Here is a 19902-nt window from a genome sequence, read left to right as displayed (position 1 = left end):
GAGGGAGTCACCTGAGAAGACACCCCACTGCAAGCAGCTCAGCCAATCCTCCTCCCTCATCCTGTATTGTTAGAGCAATGTTTCTAGGTTACTCTTATTTCAATTAATAGCATTTAACTGCACGTCTGATCATCACCATCAGACCACATTACCTCCAAGTCACAGAAAATCATTCACTGACCGGAGCAGCACCAGGACATAATGGTGATGGATTAGGGAGTCCTGCAGCATTCCAGCCTGCAGGCACAAACCCCACATGTGCCCTGGTGATGTCCAGAAAATAAAATGCATGGAAATATCTCACTGCTGGAACACGACAGCTGCCCTCAAATTGCCCGAAAATCATCCTGGCAAAGCAGTACTCAACCTTCTCAGTACAAAAAAAAAAAAGCTAAGAAGGCAAATTTAGGCTCTTCCATTGAAAACCAGCAACCATCACTGCCAGTATCTGAGCTAGAATGCTCCTGACTTTGAAAACCACTGCGCAGTTACTTTTCAAACGTGAAACTTATATATATATACCACGTAGATGATATTGCAGTAGGATTTTTCTTTTCAAAATTTCCAGTTGCAAAATTAGCACAAGAAAGTTTATGTTTAGGCTTTAAAAAAAATCAATTATCCTCCATTTTCTTAATTTTGAACTTATTATTATTTTATAAATGGAGCTATGGTGCGTATTTAAAACCTTTTGATTTCTGAAAACAAGACCTTTATGACCTCACTATTTCAGAGCAAACTTTAACGATTCTTTGAGAGGTGGGGCCTGGGGTGCTCACTAACAGCTCTTTAAATACTGACAAGGATGTGCTATTAAGTAATGCAAAGGCTCTAACTCCACATTAGCTCAGAAAGCAAAGAAACTACAACAAAGACTTCCTTAAATATTTTATATATTCCTATTCTTTTGAATATTAAAGCTCTTAAAACATATGATTTTTTTTGAAAAAGACAACAGCTGTAATAATTTTCCTCTCACCAAGAAAGCAATCTTTATCAGGAATAAAAACCCCTATGGAAATCGAAATGACAGGACGTTTCTAACTAAGTGAACATCCAGATCTGAACACAAACCTAAATCCTATCAGATCTCACTCGAAGGAGCTCTACAAAGGCCTGGGCAACCCTGGAGATTAGCTCTTTTGTTCCAAATGTTGGCTGAGCTAAGATCATCACACTAGGCAGGGAAGGAGAGAAGAGGAATGTCCACCTGGCAGCCTCCATCAGTTTTCTTCCAGCAACAAGGTGCCTCTAGGACAGCCCCGCTAACAAGTCCCCCATAAGGAAAGCCGGCATCCACACTGCCCCTGCCGTCCCCAAGTAGCCCCGAAGCCCATATCCCAGCCTGTGAATGGTCTTCAAATGATCCCCCAGTTGGTGGCACCCTCCACCTCTTCCCCGCTACACACACACACAAAGCCACGACAGCCTTCCCAAAGCACAAATTTGCTTACATCAACCCCACTTCAAACAGTTCAGAGGCTCCCTGGTAGAGTTCTAGCCCCACCCCAGACCCTGCTCGCCCAGCCTCATCTCAGTACATAGGTCCCCAGTGACCTCAGGAGCCCCCTGACCTGCTCCTACTTCCCACTTGCCTCCAGGTTCATTTTGACTGTTTCCCAAGGAAGCCTTCCCTCCCTCCAACCTCCACAATTTGTTCCTCTCTTGCTAGAACATTCTAGGCTAAGTCAACTTCTGACAATGCTAAGCTCTCAAGAAGCAAATACATTTTGCTTATTTATGTGGCTACACTCTCTCTCCCCTAGACTCACTGAAGTGCACGTGTTATGAATAAATGAATGACGGGTTGGATCTCAAAGGGACAGACATACCTGCTCTCGCCCGTCCCGACCCTTTTGTCTGTAGTATATCAGAAGCAAAACCAGAAGTACCTTTCCTGAGGGTCACTTCTGTTGACACCCTTCACTGCCTACTGTGTCAGTTCTAGTAAAACTCAACTTCTTCCAAAGCCCTACACCCCGGACTCTCTCCAGTGTCCTACCCAGCAGGGGCTCCCTCCACCCTGGACCGCACAGGGCACTCTCCCCGGGTCCCCACGCCAAAAGCCTCCAGGCCTCTGCCCGGGCTGCACCTGCGACCTGAGCCACATTCTTGACTCCTTCTCCTGGCTGACTCTTACTCTGTCCTCACAACTGAATGTACAGCCCATTTCTTTCAGGAAGCCCTCTCTGATAATGTCCTTTAGGTCTTGACTGGGCTCTATCAATAGCAGCAGTACATGGTGACCAACTGGGTGTTTGCCCGCTCCTTTGAGACCACGAACACTTGGGAACCACGTGGGAAGGAGTGAGAGATTACAAGACAGGTGGGGGAAGCAAAAAGCAGAAATCACAGCCCAAGTCCCAAATTCAAGGATACTTTCACAGAAAATAGTATAAACTATTTCACACGGGTCCAATTTGGCTACTATTTTTGTGGCTTGTGGACAGCAAGAACTTGGTGTTCTAGCCCAAAACCCAGGTTACATGCAAAGAAATGTATATATTCATATCCAAAGGAAACCAGAGCTGCTCAACAACAGTTTTCAGTTAGAACTGAAAGGAAATTTGATAAAGGCAATCTCTCTCTCTTCTTTCTTTTCTGGAATCATATAATTTTAGAAGTATTTGCGTGACTAACAGACGTCTACAGCCCGTGATTCTGCACTGAAGTGTTTGGGGCTGAGGAAGCCCAGATTACATTCACTCTGTAAATGCAATCACACCAACACACTGATAGGTGCCGTGAGTGGTGGAGCTGATGTTCCAAAGCAGGCAACATTATTCTGTAAGAGAACTCTAAATAGAAAGTAAGAAATGCAATGTCCTGTACTCAATTTCATTTGCTATATGGGCCATTAACTGATAGTATATCTTGACTAATGAAACCCAAAAATAAATTGTCAACTTCGATTTTCTTCATCTGACCGTTTTATGCTAACATCGGATATTAAACTCTCACTCCATATGGAAAGCTCAGGCCTACGCTGCAGCACAGTTACATCCCGTGGAAGAAAGCCGACCAAGGGAGAACTGGAGAGTTTCCCTTCAGAAGCTGCAAAGTCTGGTTTTGCACCTGTACACCATTTGCAACCACGTCATCATCAAAGGAGTTAGACGTTACCTCTCTGGGACGAAAATCACTGCGTGCTTCAGAACCATCAAAGAATGCTGAGCTTTGTGAAACAGTCCAGAGGCGCTTAAATCATACTTTTTCTGAAAGGCTCCAAAACTGACCCACTTCACCATTCCAGGTATAACAGGGAAGTACTGGAAACAGTAGAGAGAACATGCCCTTGAATTCTGACAAGGCCCTGCTTGAATCCTGCTACAGCATTTACTAGTCGCTAAATGGACCAATTCTGTAACCCCTCTGAGAAGGCTTCCCAATCCCCAAAAGGGGGCTGCCACCGCCCACCTGGGAGGCATGGATGTGAATGAAACACGCAAGTAGGGCGGCCGACTGGTACCTGACACGGGGCCTGGCTAGTTTCCCTCCGCTGCCCTTCTCCCCCTTTAAATTTGCACTGTTCCCCCGGTAACGATCAAGCCCCCGGAACAGACTGCCCGTATCTTCTGTGTATCCCTGGATACATGCCTTACCCTTAGGAGGCCAGAAAAACAACTGCCTCCTCCCAAGTCACTAACAATGTTCTTAAGAGTCTGCGTATTTTTAACTCTATTTTTCAGGGAGACTATTCCAGAATTTTGCAAGCACCATTCTCCAGGTTGGCTCCCCTCCCAGTGCCCATCCCTTCTCACCTCAGATCCTCTGTCTGACTGCCTTCTGTTCATGGGAAAGCGAGTCCGGTAAGGTGGGGCTCCCTAGACCTCCCTCCCTCCCTCACAGGTGATTGTGACTAACTTCTACCCATTCCTCACTGCAACTCTAGCATCTGAGGAGTCTACCCTCCCGTACCCTGCAGACTCTGCACCTTCCCAAGACGCACAAGTGGCCACGACCCTCCCTTCAGATTTCTTCCTGGCTGGCCCTGCCCAGCCCCTGGCCCCTTAAGGATAACTGGCATTGCTTTGAAAATGGCAAACGCCACTGACTGACACACCAAAGCTGTATGGTCTGGGCTTTCCTCCAACCAAGACACAGCCCTGCCCCCCCTCAGCCTCAGTCTGCAGCTCTCGAGATGATCTAATTCACATGCAAGGCTGGGAACACCAGCTAAGAATGACGACTCCCAACGTGTATATCTAGTCCGGCTCCTTCACCTGAGCCCTAGGCTCATCGACCCGAGTGCCTCTTTGAAGTCCTAATTTGGATGACAAATGGCATCTTAAAAATGCCTCATGTCCACCATTTACTCTAGAATTCCATTCCTGGCAGGTATCTCCCAGACTCCCCATTTTAGTAACAGCCCCAGCACCCACCGAGTTGTCTGAGGTCACATTCAATTTCCACTGTTCCCTCCCCCAGGCCCTGCCCTGGAATCAGTCCTGGTATTTCCATCAATAAGCCCATCTCAACTGTAGTTCTGTAGGGACCATGGCCGGAAACACACAAGCTCACAGCATGGTGCACTAACAGTCCTCCGTAGGGTGCTCCCTGGAGGGGGAGGCATCTCCTGCCGCTGCTCACCTCAGAAGGCAGTGGATTCTCACACAGGATGTCCAGGAGAAGGGACTCAAGGTTCTCGCATGGTCTGAGCTTTGAAGGGCCCGAGGTCTGGGGGAGCTCCTAATTAGCAGACACACTTGCCAATGAGCAGATGAGGATGGGGGAATCCACGCAAGGCTGTTATCACTTCAACTCATGGGCTCTCAGGAGCCACGGGAAAGGCCTGTGTCCAGTGTACAGCCCAGCCATCACAGATCCCAGCCTGCATTTGTCAACCCGGACAGCCTAGACCCATCTTCTTGCGACACTTACTTCTGTTCTGTTCCCCACCCAGAATGTGATGGACTCATTCAGATATTCTGGCCTGTCTCAAGCGAGACAAATTCAGTGAAAAATGAAGTGTCCACATTTGGACCAGAGCATGAAAGGAGAAACAAGGCCTCATGGTCAGCATGATGGTGGTGGCCAAACCCTTCCACCGGGTGAGATGAACCATGGTGAGGGTGAGAATCCAGGGTCCTAGGTCGGCCAAATCATCTTCTTTCATGGTTGTCTGGGGTGTTGGAGACTGACTGCCACAAACTAACGACACGGCTGTCAGTGGTGGATGTCAGCTGCAACAGAAACGGATTCAACTCTTTACTGCCAACATGGGTTAAAAGTAAAGGCCGGGGCAGGGAGGTCTGCACGGCTGCTGAGGCAAACCACAGACCCAGCTCTGAATGCCCACTGGCTGGAGCAGAGAGGAAGCTACGGCCCTTTTAGCTGTCCCTGTGTCCAACAGATCTAGGTGAGCCAGCTACTTAGGAGAAGTTCATGTTGTCCTGATACCCAGAAAAACCAGCCTCGTAAAGGGAACAAATAATGCCATGGATTTTAGACCCAATTCTGCCCCTTTATGAAGGCAAAGTAAAGTAAATGGCACGGGGAAGTTGAATGCAAAAAAAAAAAAATTAAAGAACCAAACGGTGACCGCTTCCTCCAACAGCGTCCCCTGCAGCTGTCACCTCCGTGGCGGCCACTTCTTCAACAGTGACCGCCGGCCAGGAAGCGCCGTCATGCACGTCACACAGCGACAGCCAGGAACCGCGTGCCGAGCACGTTTGTGTAAAAGCAGGAATCGAGCAAAATGCTGCAGAGTTTGACCTTACAAGTTTAAATACTCCATGAAAAGAATCCCTGAGCACCCGACAAAATCAATTCGCATCTTACTTCTTCAAAACAATCAAACAAATTTAATAAGGGCGCATTTGTCACCAAATAAAAGGAGGACCAAACATGTTCCTCAAAAGCAAGGATTTCAACAGGTATCAAACACCAGTGGGTGATGAGCTAACAAAGCAAATATTCCAAAAAATTAGAAAATAAAAAATGACTAAGATAATAGATGGATCGAAACAGCCGTTAAGTTGTTGCTTTTTAAAGTGATGGAGACTGTACGGAGGGCAATCTGGCTATTTCCAATGCAGGGTGTGCACAGCCCACATTTTCAGAAGCAACAACATGCTCACTGTGCAGTACAAGTGAAAAAGGAGTAAAGAAAAAGGAAAAGAGGAACAAGAGAAAATTAGAATCACACAAGAATAAAAATGATTTTGACTGCATGTACAAGAATTTATGTGAGTGTGTGAGGCCAGGGACACGGGGATGGTGAGGCCCAACCTCACCTCCTGCTCAAGGGAAAGCAAGGGCCTGAGGGGAGCGGCGCTGCCGGGGGACCACAACGTGTTCAGCTCCCCTAACCAAAATTCGACCTACAAGCGTCTAGGCAGCTTTTGAGCTACAAATTGTTGTCGCATTTCAGTCTGGACCGTTTTACTCACTTCCACCAAGAGTAGCAGGAGAGAATGAGGCTCTGCTCCTGCACCAAAGCATTGTTTAAAAAATTAATGACTGTGGAATAGTAAAAGAAACAATGGAGTAAAAGTGACTGGAGGAGAATATGCTTGACCCTAGCTCACTGGCCGCGTTACCTCAATGACGTTCAGATGCTGGCTGAGCCCTTATGGTACCACAATAGACAGACCCACAAGGAGGCAGGTTCAATGCGGTGAACCACTGTGGGCTAAGTACACATCCGGCTACTCCGCCAAGTCCCAAGGGCAGACTTCAAAAGGCAAAAACAAGCTGGCATTCTCTGGTGGGTCTGCAGACTCAGAGACAAGCATTTGTTGAGCAAAAATGTCACCAGTGCCTCCTATGACAAAAGAAGTGGCACTGGCGTGGGGGCTGGGGCAGGGCTCCAGGCTTCCACTGCTCACTCACCAGTCTGTCCAGGGGGAGAAGGTGGTCCCTGCTTAGGTTTCGCTGATGCACCTACCTTGACTAATGTCTGGGGCCTCAGCAGGAGTTGACAGGTGAGGTGAACAGAGCCAGACTCTGTGTAGCACGGTGCTGGGAGCTATGCCCTCAGCAGTGCCCAGGCTCCTAAACATGTCAACTCATCTCCAAGAAGCAGATGGGGAGTGCGAGCATGTAGATCACAGGGCCCTGTGAGGACAAGTACAGATCATGGCCACGACATGCCTCTCCTCTTCCTTAAGCCATAGAGGTATTTCCGGGGAGGAACAGAAAATTCATCCAGAGCCTGCTAGGTGGGCTCTCGCAGGTGGGACTAGTGTCCCCTGTGCTTCTCACTCACAGGGCTGGTCTAGACATTCTTTTTATTAATTCTCTAGCATCTTCTCCTCCAACTTACCAACAACCAGAAAGTAGGATCTGATCTTAGGTAAGTTCAAGAATCACAGAGCACCACCTCCAAAGCGGGCCCGGTAGCACATGCCAGGTCTTCTGACCGCCACCTGTGGGACCACCATGAGCCCTCTCCAGACTCAAGGACCGAGGCCGTAGGCCGGGGGGACACAGCTTCCCTCACTCACCCCAGCAAAGGGGGACCACGTCTCGGCAAAGGCATCTCACCCTCTTCAGCCCGAGGGACAACACGATAGATCTATGGGGAAACAGAGCAGAAGGTGGGGGGGAAGGCAGCCCAGAAGAGCTCATCTGTACTTCCGAGGCAAAGTGGGGCCATTGACTTAATCACAGGGACAAAGTGGGAATGAACATTTCCCTGCTCTGTCCCATACACCGTGATACGCCTTTCCCTGCATAAGGAGTTCATTAGGAAGTCCCTGGCGGTGTTTCTGATGTCCTAACTTGGCATGGTGGCTGTCGGGCAGGAAGAGACGGCCTGAGCTGAAAAGGTGCTGGGCCTGGGAGGCAGGTGACAGCGGCTCCAGCCGCAGCTCAACCAGCGCTTCGTTCTGCCTCTCGGGGCTCAGCATCTCATCTATAAGCAAAGGGATGAGCATGTACCAGGACAGGCTGCCCAACAGAAATGAAATGAGAGCCATGTAAAGAAAGTTTCCCAGTTGCCACGTTTAAAATTTGAAACAAAGAAACAAACCAACAAACAAAAAACAAATACTAGAATGTGATTTTAAGAACAGATCTTACTTAATCCACTGTATGTAAAATACTATTATTTTGACATGTAATCAATATAGGAAGTAAAGAGATAGTTTATGTACTTTTACTAGACAAGCCTCAGCGTCTGGTGTGCATTTGACCTACAGCACATCTCAGCTGAGTCCAGACTCCTCCCCAGTGCTCCTAGCATCAGTGGCTTTGGCTACTTTATTGGACAGCAACTCCAGGGGTCCCACCATGTTCCTGGCTGTAAAGCGGGAGTAAGTGTCCACACTAACCCTAAAAGGATCTCTCTGAAATAAAGGCGGATTCACTTTGAAATGTCTGGAAACCGGCGGGCTGCACCTCCCTCCCCCCTTGGCTACAAGATTGACTTCTTCCTTGCTGATCCCTTTCTGGATGTAGGGAAGCAATCCAGCACACAGCCAAGGTGGACTGGCTTCCAGGTAAACTTACCTGCTGTCTGTGTCCAGTCCCATGAAGTCCTCCTTCTCAAACGGGATGCAGGGGAGGGGGATCTTGTCCCCAGAATTCTTGGGGCCACCATCCAGCCACTTGGACTTGAGCAAGATGAAGAGTGACTCAGTGAAGTCCTCGATCCTCTTCTCCACCACCCTGCAGTACTCTTAGATTGAAGGCAACGTCGGTGCGCGTCTGCTCGGCTACCTCCCCATGCTGCACAAAGACAAAAAGCTGAGAGTCATTAAGCGATGTGCCATACAGCTCCTCTGCATGTGGAGCTTCCCGAAGGCCTTGGCCGAGAGACATTCGGTAATGGTGACAAGGCCCACGACCTTGAGGTGTTTCTGGAAGACGCTCCACCGATTCTCGGGCACATAGCGGTGCCTGTAGTGGATACATAGTGTCCACTGGGAGCCACAAGGGCTGATATGGCTAACCGAGGTGAGTAGCTGATAGATGCAAAAGAAATTCTCCTCTGAGATGATCTCTATGGATTGGACCACAACGGGACGAGTCTGGTGGTCCTCAGCACACTGCACGTAGTCAGGGATGCTCATGTTGCAGGCCCTGCCGAGAGGGGAGAGGAGATCGAGGTACATTCTCTGCTGTGTGCTACGGGCCCATCTGGGTTGCGGTGACCTGGTGTGTACCAGCCAGAAGACAAGGGAAGCCAAAGCAAATCCAAGGGTACAGTTTGTCCTCAGAGTCTGCATATGGCTACTGTAGCTCGATCACATTACCCAGCTTTTGGTCTAGGCTTCCTGCCTCTGCAGAGAAAGGTCATTTCTTATTTTCTATTTCCAAGCACCTAGCAAGGCCCTGATGCAAAGTCACTGCTCAAAAATGCTGAATAAAGAAATGAACAAAGGAAATGCTTCCCCAACCCCCTTCAGCAGAATATAAAGAAAAGGACCACAGTAGGATCAAAAGATCTGGATTCCTATTCAATTTATTTGAACTCCTAAGCTTCATAATAATGGATAAGAAAACTTGCCTTGGGGTAGAGGGTACTGTTCATTGGTGGAGCATATGCTTAGCATGTACGAGGTCCTGGGTTCAAACCCCAGTACCTCATTTTAAAAATGAAACAAGTAAATACACCTAATTACCCAGCTGAAATAGTATTTTTTAATTCAAAAGTCAAAAAACACCTTGCAATTGACACAACATTGTAAACTTGACTATACTTCAATTAAAAAAAAAAGCCTTGCCTTACAAGAATATATCTGGATTACGGATGTTTGAAAATGTAAAATGCATAGGGTACCACCTGCATAAAAGGAGGTGACTGTACACATGTTCTATCCCTCCTTTATGAGTTATACTTCCTTTGGGGGGGTTATAACCTCTCAGAGCTAATTTTCTCAGATTAAAAAATATAAACATTACCTGATTCTCAGTACTGCTGAAGAATCAGATAACTCTATGAAAGCATCTGACCCACAGAGTTTACTCAATAAATGTTTGTTGAATGAATGAATAAACAAGCAAAGTGAATGCTGCTCCCTGCCACAAACCATCATAATGGTACTGCCTGGAAATCCCAAGCCCACGTTCACCCGACTCTGCATTAACAATGTGGGTGACCTGGACAGGCCTGTGTGCTTCTCGAAGCCCCAGTTTAATCGTGAATAGAAATAAGGGCAATAACACAAACCTCAAATTGTTAGTGAGTCAGTAATGAATTGTACCCCAACACTGCAAGATGGAACCATTAAGAAAACTGGGCAAAGGGCCCATAGGCCCTCTCCATATAATCTCTTACTACCACATGGGAATCTACATTACATCTCAAAATTAAAAGTCTAATATTTTAAAGAGGTTATCGAGGTTAGGTGAGCTCACTGTCTCAAATAAGGAACACACAGTACAAATAGGACAATGCCCAGCCCATGAGATACACTCAGTTAACATTCCCACTGAGCCCACTAGTCCCTCCAACTTCAGAGCAAGAGGATGGGTCCTCGTGGCAACAGGCCACAGCACCTGAAGCTAACAAAGCTAATGGTGTCCACTTAAAAGAGCCCCTGTCACCACCCTTGTTCTAATTTTCTATTTGTAATTTTTTTCTTTTCATTAAATTGGAACTCCAAATTGCATAGAATTCTTACCAGATATCATGATGGCAGCCCTTCAAAACCTGACCACAGAGATCATGATGGCAGCCCTTCTTGGTGAAACAATAAAATGAAAAGACATTTCCACAAGACCTCTGTGTAAATCTACTAGGGAACTTCATCCTGGACTGAGGAAGAGGACTGGGGAGTAGGGGGTAAACTGGGACACGGAGAAATATGGGCCACCTGTCCCACAATGGACTTTAGACTCACCCTCACCCTCCAGGAACGTCTAAATACACACAGACAGAGTGCTATGGACAAGAATTTTTTTTAAACAAATCCCTGAATCCCTAGCAGATCTTGTTTCTACCGAGACACAAATGTCTTATTTGTATAATGCTTCACAGAAGCCTTAAAATATTATCACCCCAACTTGACACATCAAGAAACTGAGGTAGAGAAGTTTATCACATTCTACAAGATTAGAGAGAGGCCACGTCAGACACCGTATTTAAATCCAAGTCCCTGCTCCGTTGCTCACACTAGAAAGTGTCACATACTGCCTCTTTCCTGCCCTCTCCCTGCAATAAATCTCTGAAGAGTCTTTTCTGTGTCATCTGCAATCAAAATCACATCAATTTTTCACAAAGAGCTATGTCACTCCTTGGAGGACATACCAAAATCTAAAGGGTTGGGTTGAGAGGAGATATTTGCATTTTCTGTTTCTCAAAGGAAACATGGCTTTAAAAGAAACTGAAAAGTATTTATCTAGTCTAAGCGCTCATTGTGCACAGAAAGAAACGGAGGCTCAGAGGAGAAGAGGAAAGGGCGTTATTAACAAATATTGCCTCAGTGCAGCACCAAGCCAGCCCTGGGCACTTCTGGGGGAGGATCTGGAAGGCCCAGGAGAATGAGTGTTAGAAAATAGAAAGAGAAGAAGAATATAAGGCCCCGTCTCTACACCACCATACCATGAATTTCCACCAAGTTACCCAGTATGGGTGCAGCCAATATTAAGGTTGTCTAAACAGGTTATTGAAACCTGGAATTCTCAACCATAGTGGAAATTCCAGCATTTACTGTGCTTTTTTCCCAGTTCAATCATCAATTCAGTGGGCATTCTGTACCAGGGACTACACGAGACCTGGAGTTCTCCCAAATAAAGATCTCTATTACCACGTGTGCAAACCACATAAAGGCCACCAGAAGAAAAGCGCCCACAGATAAGATGGAATTACTGAAACTGAAAGCAGCCAAAGAGCATATATTACTAGGAAAAATGGTGCTCCTATAAATGGACTCATGGACATAGAAAGCAAACTGTATTTAGCAGGCAGGAAAGGAGGGATTAACAGATACAAATTAGTAAATATAAAATAAATGACAAGGACCTGCTATATAACACAGGGAACTATATTCAATTTCTTGTAATGAGTTATACTAAAAACAATCTAAAACATATGTATATACATATGCATATGTTTATAACTGAATCTCTGCTGTACACCTGAAACTAACATTGTAAATTGACTACACTTAAATAAAAAATAATTTAAAAAATAAGTAAAAATAAAAGCAACGCCATTAAGAAAAAATAAAGAACACTCTAATCCCCTTAGCTGTAGGTGGTGGAGAATTCTGGTTGCAAACACCAAGTCCACTGGATCACTCCAGCAATGGCTGTCACTCTTTCTGACCATCAGAGAGTCACTTGTTTCACTGAGGTTTCTTTTCTCTTCTGTGAAAGGCTACAGCTGCAACTAACGATGTATAGAATCTCATCATTCACAAGCCCAACAAGTAGTGAGGACTTCCCATGGGCCAGGCTCTGGACAGAGGAAAATATAGGGTCCGAAATATATTCATGGGTAGAAGAAGTTTGTGCCATAAAGACGTTAATTCTTCCTGTTTTGATAGACAGATTCATTGCAATTCTGATTAGAATTCCTACCAGATTTTTCTTGGAATGTAACAAGTGAATTTATGTTCAAGATTAGCCAAGAAATTTCTTTAGAACCACCACTGGGGAGGGGTGGATAGGTCATTAATTTCCACTGCTCTTTCTGAAGTGATAAAAACGTTCTGGAATAATAATGGTTGCACAACTGTGAATATGCTAAAAGCTGCTGAATTTTACCATTTAAATGGATGGAATCCATGGTGTGTGAACTATATCACAATAACGCTGTTATATGAAAAAATATTTCTTGACAAATATTTTTCTTTTTATACCACTAGTCCGTCCCACAATTTAAGAAAAACAAAAAACCAATACAAACCAAACTGTGCCAGGAGTTCTTTAGGACTGCAATATCCCTGGGTCTCCAAGGCCTCTGGTGATGCTGTTCCTGTTAACACACACTAGCTGGGCTGGGCTAGTTAGGGACTGTAACTGTCTTTTTAAAATCGACGGTCACACGTTTCACCCTTGGAGAGGGAAGGAAGGAGGATATCACAGCTTCATGCCTTCAGCTCATTTTTAACAGAACCAAGCCCTGCTTTCACCACTGTTAATCCCTCTCACTATAAAAACACGTGACATCAACAAGCACCGCCATCATAACACCTGAAAGTGTTCAAGGTACTTACCTGCGGCAGAAACACTGAGGGAGGAGACAGAAGCTTGCTCAGCACTGATGCTCCCTTTTCCCGACTCCACCAGGTGAAGCTGGGCGCTACAGCCAGAGGCTCTCAGTCCGGGGAGCAGCACACACGCCACTGAGCTGGTCCTGAGGGAGGGTGAAAGGGAAAGGAGGGCAGCCCTAGGGGGGAGGGAAAGGGGGGGTGCGGGCTGCAGCCCCGCTCGGAGGCCAGCCCCAGCACCAGCATAAGCCGCCCGCTCCCGTCCAGGTCCGCAGACCACGCCCACCCGGGAAACAGCCCGCCCATTGGTGGGGACGGGCAGGCGGCCGAGGAGAGGAAGCCCGGGAGGAGAGGACTCGCGGGCGGGAGAGGGGAAGGGGACGCCAGCCGTGGACTGAGGGGATCCCGGCTGCGTGAGAGGTGGCAGGCGCACACCTGGACCTGGACAGCTGTGGCCGGGGCGCCGGGGCAGGTGGTGCTGTCAGAAGGGTCTGGCCAGAGAAATTCAGCTGAACAGGGGCTGACTGGCGCCCTTGGGGGCTGTGAAAGGCGGATCACCCTCCCGAAGCCGCCTGAACCCTTTCCCGGGAGCCCCCCACCTTGCACTTCCACAGCCAGAAGCCCCGGCCCCAGGCAGGAACCAAAGGCCTAACGGGCGACAGAGTTGAGAAGCATTTGGGGCCAATCCCCGGCTTGGACATGGAGCTTCGAACCAGCGGACCACCAGGCACCGACAGCGCATGCGCAGGAGGGACATGGATCCTCTGGATTCTGCGAGAGAAGGTGGGACAGCGAGGGAGGGAGAAGATGGGAGCGGGTGGAGAAGAGGGGAAAAGTGGAGGGATACAGATGGACAGGAAGAGCAGAGAAGGGATGGGTCTGGATAGGGGAGTGTCGTAGCGGAGTTGGAGAGAAAAAGCTTTACCTCTAGGGCACCCTGAGATGGCAGACCTACCTCTGTACCCTTCTGTAACCGTTCAAGTCTCGCAGCTCATGTTTTACCTCCCTGATCCAGCCCTCCATCAGATGCTTCTGCAGAAACACTACGGGGATCACACCCGTTGCCCCCATGCGGAGCTGGGTTTTCTGTTGCTCTGAGAACCAAGCACCCGCAGGTGTTGTCGCTCAGAACTTCCTTGGGAAGAGCACATATTCCCCTTTTACACGCTGGGAAACAGGCAGGAAGGATCACTGCCTTAGCTCCACTGTCCCAGGTGTTGGGCTGGGGGGAGTGGTGCGGTACAAGATCAGAGCCCCAGACAGAGCAGACTGCCTGAGTGTTGGTGCATAGTCCCCATCCCTCCTGGGTAAACCATACCCCACCCTAGTGGAAACATCAAGGGCTCACAGTGGTTTCCTGGGGGTGGGAGAGCTGTCCTCATGTGAAGGAAAAGTCCAGCTGGGCTAACAAGCTAAGTCACAAATCTAAGTGTGATAAGTGTCGGTTTACTGATCTAAGTTCTGCTGGGCTATCTCGTAAATCTGAAGTTTAGTGTCAGTTTATTGGCCTAACAACCTAACTCGTAATTCCAAGCTCAACAAGTGTCAGTAACGTGATCTATTACAAATTGATAAGCTCCAGTGTACTGATTCCTTGCTTTTTGTTCTTTAAGTCTTATTGGCTAATATCCCCTTACTTGTATTGAAGTATTTAAAACCTCATGTGCACGTCTTGGAGGTGCTCAGAACTTCGGAGCAGAAGCCCCTCTGAGCCCGCCGGCATAATAATTCTGAGTACTCCAGCACTCCGATTGGTGCTTGTTTCTTGGCTGGCCTGTTTCCATAACACTCAGCTCCAGTGCCCAGCTTTCTAGGTAGATAGGAGTGTTACCAAGTCCAAATTCATTCTCCTCAGTGCAGGACAGGCCAATAAGTTTGGAAACCAGATGTTGGGGCTTGGAATAGCAAGTTTCTGTAGACCTAGTTGGCAAACTAATGTTCTGGAAAACCATCTCCCCAAGTCACAATTCAGGCTCCTTTCCTACGCGCTTGGTTGTTGCAAACTTCTTAGTGTAGGAATTCCTTCTTGTTAGAATCATTTGTTCTTACAGCTATCTGCGTGGGTCAGATCCCTGTAAATCTCCAACAAAACAAACGTTATTTTCTATTCTGCAATTTGCTATCTTTTAATGAATGAAAAAGTGTTAAATATCCTTAAAGGTCAGAGCTTCAGAATAAGCTCTCCTGTGTATTTCAGGCTCTAGGCAACAATTTTTTACAAGCAAGATGAAGCCTAGGAGACAGAGCATAGGGTTAAATTCAAAGGAACAGATCTAATATGGAGTCAGATTTGTTCTGTTCTATTACCCGGGCAGAAGCCACTTGAGGATTTAAATCTCTTTAAGTTAAAAATAACTAAAATTTTAAAGGAATTTACATACATAGGTGGGAATGTGCAAAGCATATCTGGAAAAGCACCCAAAAGATAGTAAACAGTGGCATCTCCAGACAGGGCTGAAAGAACAGAGGATGAGGGAAAACTTCTTTCACTTGTGTATTTTTGTGCTCTGTCTGAGTTTTTTTTTTTAACCATTTGCTTGCATTTCTTTTTCAGTTAAAATAATGTGTAATGGAGCAAAGGAGTAACTAGCTTAGCAAATACAGCAGCCATGGAATCACTAAGTCATCACTTTTGATTTAAGCCAGAAAGCATTTATTGACTCTCTCCAGTGTGCTCAGTCCTGTTTTAAGACTTCTTTTATATTATTATTATTATTATAATACTATTATTATTTCTAGTACTATTAGTATTTCTATTATTACTATTATTTTATGAAATAATAACATGGTATACCTCACCCCTGCCCATGGCTGGTGGAAAACCAACTGAGTTTTTCTTGAGTTGTTTTCCAAGGAGTAGAGATGAGTTTATAAACAGAACACATCTTCAGGGCAAAACAGGCAGTGTGCATTACCAGCCGGCCAGACAGCAATGAAGGGTTTTCAATAGAGGCGCCCAGAAGCTGAGAGAGAAAGCCTCCAGGACACTACAAAAAGCTGCCCAAACTGCCATCTCCATGGTACTACTGAAATAGGAAAGAACAAATCTGACTCCATATTTGATCTGTTTCTTTGACTTTAACAAAGCCAAGTTAATATGCTCCAGTCTTTTCATGGGTTATGATGTCACAGAGGAAACGGACAGGTCAACAAGGAACCACTCTGCCGTGATCACGGAGCAGGGGAAAGGGACGGGCTGCAAGATGTATGAAGCAGCCGCAACTGTGCCCGTGCTTCTAGGCAGGTATCCAAAATCGCCTCGACAAGGTGTCAAACATTTGTGCCCATGTCCTCATCAACAGACAAGTATTAAAGACAAATGGAAACATATAAAAGGCCAATACCCTTGCTGGGTACACCGTCCAAAGAACAAAGTCTCAGTTTGACAACTGGCCTTCTCGGTTCCATGGGATTCATTCTTGGAGAACCTTAAAAACCACTCTTCTGTCCTCAAGAATTGCTGCATATTTGTCCTATCTTTGGCTCAGGGATGCAGCACGTTCAAGTGAACTTTAATGTCTGCACAGATTTGACTGTCTTTCTCCAGGTTCATTTGTCCATTCCAATGAGGCCTGAGCTAAGTCCATCCTCTGTAAGATCTAGTCCCTCCAGTGACAGCTCATTGAGCCTGCAATTAAAAGCCAAGTGAACAAGACTGTCCTCAGCTAAAAATTTCACCCACCCTTCACTGTTTTCTTAATCTCCTCTCCTGGCTAAGTGCAACAGACTAACACCTCCCTCCACCAAGATTACCAACTATGTCATTTTGTCTCCCCAAAGAGAAAGTAAGGTCCATAATAGAGGAGACAACTACATAGTCACCTCTGAATTCGTAGCATATAGAAATGTTAATAAATAGGACTATGATCATGGCTTCTTTCCTTTAAAACCTTTCTGGTTATTTGAATGAGACCTTGGAAGGGAGGTGTTTGCTGTCCAGTATCTTGATCCACAAGACTCTGGAGGCCTTTTTCAGAATGGCTGTTCACTGATTCATTCAAAACACAACTTATCAATCAAGGAGTAGCTGTGCTTTTCTGCCAGGTGTTTGTGGTCACTCTCATGCCAGAACAGCTTTAAACTATATCCTTAATTTGGATTTGTTATTTTTCCCCTCTTCCAACAAAATTGACTTTCCTTATTTTCTTGCCTTGAGGAATTTTTTTTTCCTATTTCACCCTTTAGTAAACCAAGATCCTCAGGATGGGCTTGGCCCATAATATGATCCCCCATCCAACTCCTAGTGTCAGAGGCCTGGGGCTCACATCCTGCCCTCCTGTCAAGGCAACTGAAAATCAGTTCAGGATCGAACCAGCACCCCAGGGATTCTAAGGCTCGCATATCTCCCAGAAACCCTGCTTTCTAATTTGTCTTGGCTTCTGAGAATTTCCCCTCACTTTCTTGACAATTTGTTGTGCAGCTTGAAAGATGAGGAAGGAAGGTTTTATTTCTTAATCAGCATTTTAAGGAACTTGTGTAATGAAAGTTTTCACGAGTTTCTAGAACCCTCCATTGCCGAGATAGAAAACACACTAGACATTTTCTAAATTTAGCTCCCATGTGCATTTTTTCTTTGTTTTTGTTTTCTTAACTGTTAACAGACATTTTTTAATTAAAAAAAAATAAGGCCCCAAAAAGGATAGAACACTGAAGGGGCAATCAAAATTAAAGGGCAAAGACAGAAAAATGATAACTACTCTACAAAGTTAATATAATACATACACTATGTATCAGATCAGCAATTCTCAGTAACAGCTAATTGAAACATGACCATGAGGTAAAATTTCTCTCCTGTCAGGACATGGCCAACAGAAAATACAATTAAACCAACAAACTAATATCCTAAGTCTGGCGAGGTACAGAAGGCTACAAGCTAAATGTGTCTTCTTCTGGAAAAGAGGAAGACACACCAGCTCTTTTCTGTGGAGCCTGAGCCCACGGGAGGACGGTGAAGTGAGCTCTGTAAGTACCCAATTAGCAAACTGAGTGATGAATAAATAGACGTGAGCTTTGATGACAGAGGTGATACTACTATTCATTTGTCCTATAAAGTATGACTTCCGTTCAGTGATCAATACTTCGGTGTCCTCAGGAGTTGACATTATTCGAAAATGCACAGCCTTGGCCCAGACCTCCTCTTTCAGCTCGTGACACTGCACTTAGATGTCACAAGGGCACCTCCAACTCCACCTGCAAAGAGCTGACTTCACGGTGCTCCTCCAATAGCCGTCCTGCCCAGGGCCTCTGGTCCGGGGCTAAGTTCTCCGTGCCTCTCCCAACTCAGACCCATCACTCACAGATGTGAATGGACCCCTCCTTCAGGGCCCAGATATCCTCAGACACCGAGTCCCACCACCCACACCTGACCTACCAGATACTCACTGTCACTCACTCAGCACTGACTCTGTGCTGGGACCATGCTGCACACTGCAAATGTTATCTCACTGGATCTCCACAACAGTCCTGGGAATTGGGTACATCACTGCTTCAATTGATTAGATAAATTGTTTCACTTCCTTGAGTGCGTCATTCAAACTGACACGGCTACTGAGCCACAAGCCTGGGCCTGAAAACAACTTGAAAATTGAACACTGCTACACCTCGCAGCCACCCTACTCTGACTCATCACATCACCTCCTGCCAAGCCTTCTAAATGTTTCCAAGCATTCTACAAGACAAAAGTGAACTACGAGAGCACCCCACTCTCCAACATAAAATCTGTCAATGATGGTCCACTGCCCTTAGGAGAAAGCCCCACCGGGCCTGAGCACAGCCCAACGGCCCAGCATCCGCGTTCCCTGCGCGGCCGCGCCGCCTCACCCAGTACGCAGCTCTACACGTGCCTTCTCTAGGACAGGGATGCTGACTCCGCACAACCCAGGGCTTGTCTCACTTGAACAATGATCACCTTCTTCAGTGTTCATCTTCTTCTTTGCTGACCCTCAGAAAAATGTTTTCTCATGATGAATCAATATCTTTTTCCTTATAACTTCCCATCATTGATAATGAGCTCCCCCAAAAGTGAGAAGACCTAATTGTCTGTCTCCTTATCTGTAAAGTGAGATTAACAAGGAAATATGTGAGGTTTTATGAGAAATAATATTCATGTGAGGCTGAGGGACAATTCCATCATACAATAAGCACTCAATATGTGCTTAATTAATATTAATAAGATTATATTGCATTCCAGCAACCTTCAATCAATTTTTAATGACTTTGTCCAACAGACTACTGACAAACTGTTGGACGAACCACTTTGAGCAGATCAACACAAGCGTACTGGGATAGGTAAGCGCTGACTCCAGTTGCAGCTGCAGGCACCCAGCACTATGGGGTAGGGGCAGTTTGCTCAAGCTCTTACATGTTGCTTGAGCATTTAGTTGTCGTTATTGATTAAAGACAGGTGTTCTTTAGTCAAAGCCCCTGAAACATAAATCTTCAAAGATTGATGCAAATTAGGTTTCAAGAACAACACTCTCATTAGAAATTATTTGAAAATCATAGTCTTAGCTACTCCGCACATCAAAAGGGCATGTTCTTAATGTATCTGACTAAATACACCGAAAGGGTTGTTTAAAAGAAATTACGATGAAGCCATCCTGAATAAGCTCCAGTATCATCTGCACAAAGCCCCACCCAAGGGTCTCATTTCACATTTCCACATAGGTGTTCAGGTAGCTTAACTTGGGTCTTGGTTTCTTATAACACGGGGTGGGGAATTGTTGTGGATAGATTTAAGTAGCAAATATATAACTAGGGTAATTGCTGTTAAGGAATTCTAGAAATAAGAAGATTGATA

The 19902-nt window shown here is 46.1% G+C and overlaps 1 protein-coding gene across 1 annotated transcript in view; it reads right to left on the bottom strand.

Moving 5' to 3' along the window:
- Window positions 1-19902, bottom strand: part of LOC140695035 (uncharacterized) — a 128307-nt gene that overhangs the window by 53616 nt on the left and 54789 nt on the right. The window contains exons 9-12 of the mRNA XM_072957990.1: window positions 13703-13874; window positions 13464-13594; window positions 13110-13249; window positions 8455-8673 (exon numbers count right to left, since the gene is read on the bottom strand). Of these exons, the coding sequence (XP_072814091.1) occupies window positions 8455-8673; window positions 13110-13249; window positions 13464-13594; window positions 13703-13874 (662 nt within the window). The remainder of the gene's footprint in view (window positions 1-8454; window positions 8674-13109; window positions 13250-13463; window positions 13595-13702; window positions 13875-19902) is intronic.

Source organism: Vicugna pacos, unplaced genomic scaffold (assembly GCF_048564905.1).
Source record: "Vicugna pacos unplaced genomic scaffold, VicPac4 scaffold_125, whole genome shotgun sequence".
Lineage (NCBI taxonomy): Eukaryota > Metazoa > Chordata > Mammalia > Artiodactyla > Camelidae > Vicugna > Vicugna pacos.
This window is presented reverse-complemented; position numbering and strand designations above follow the sequence as displayed.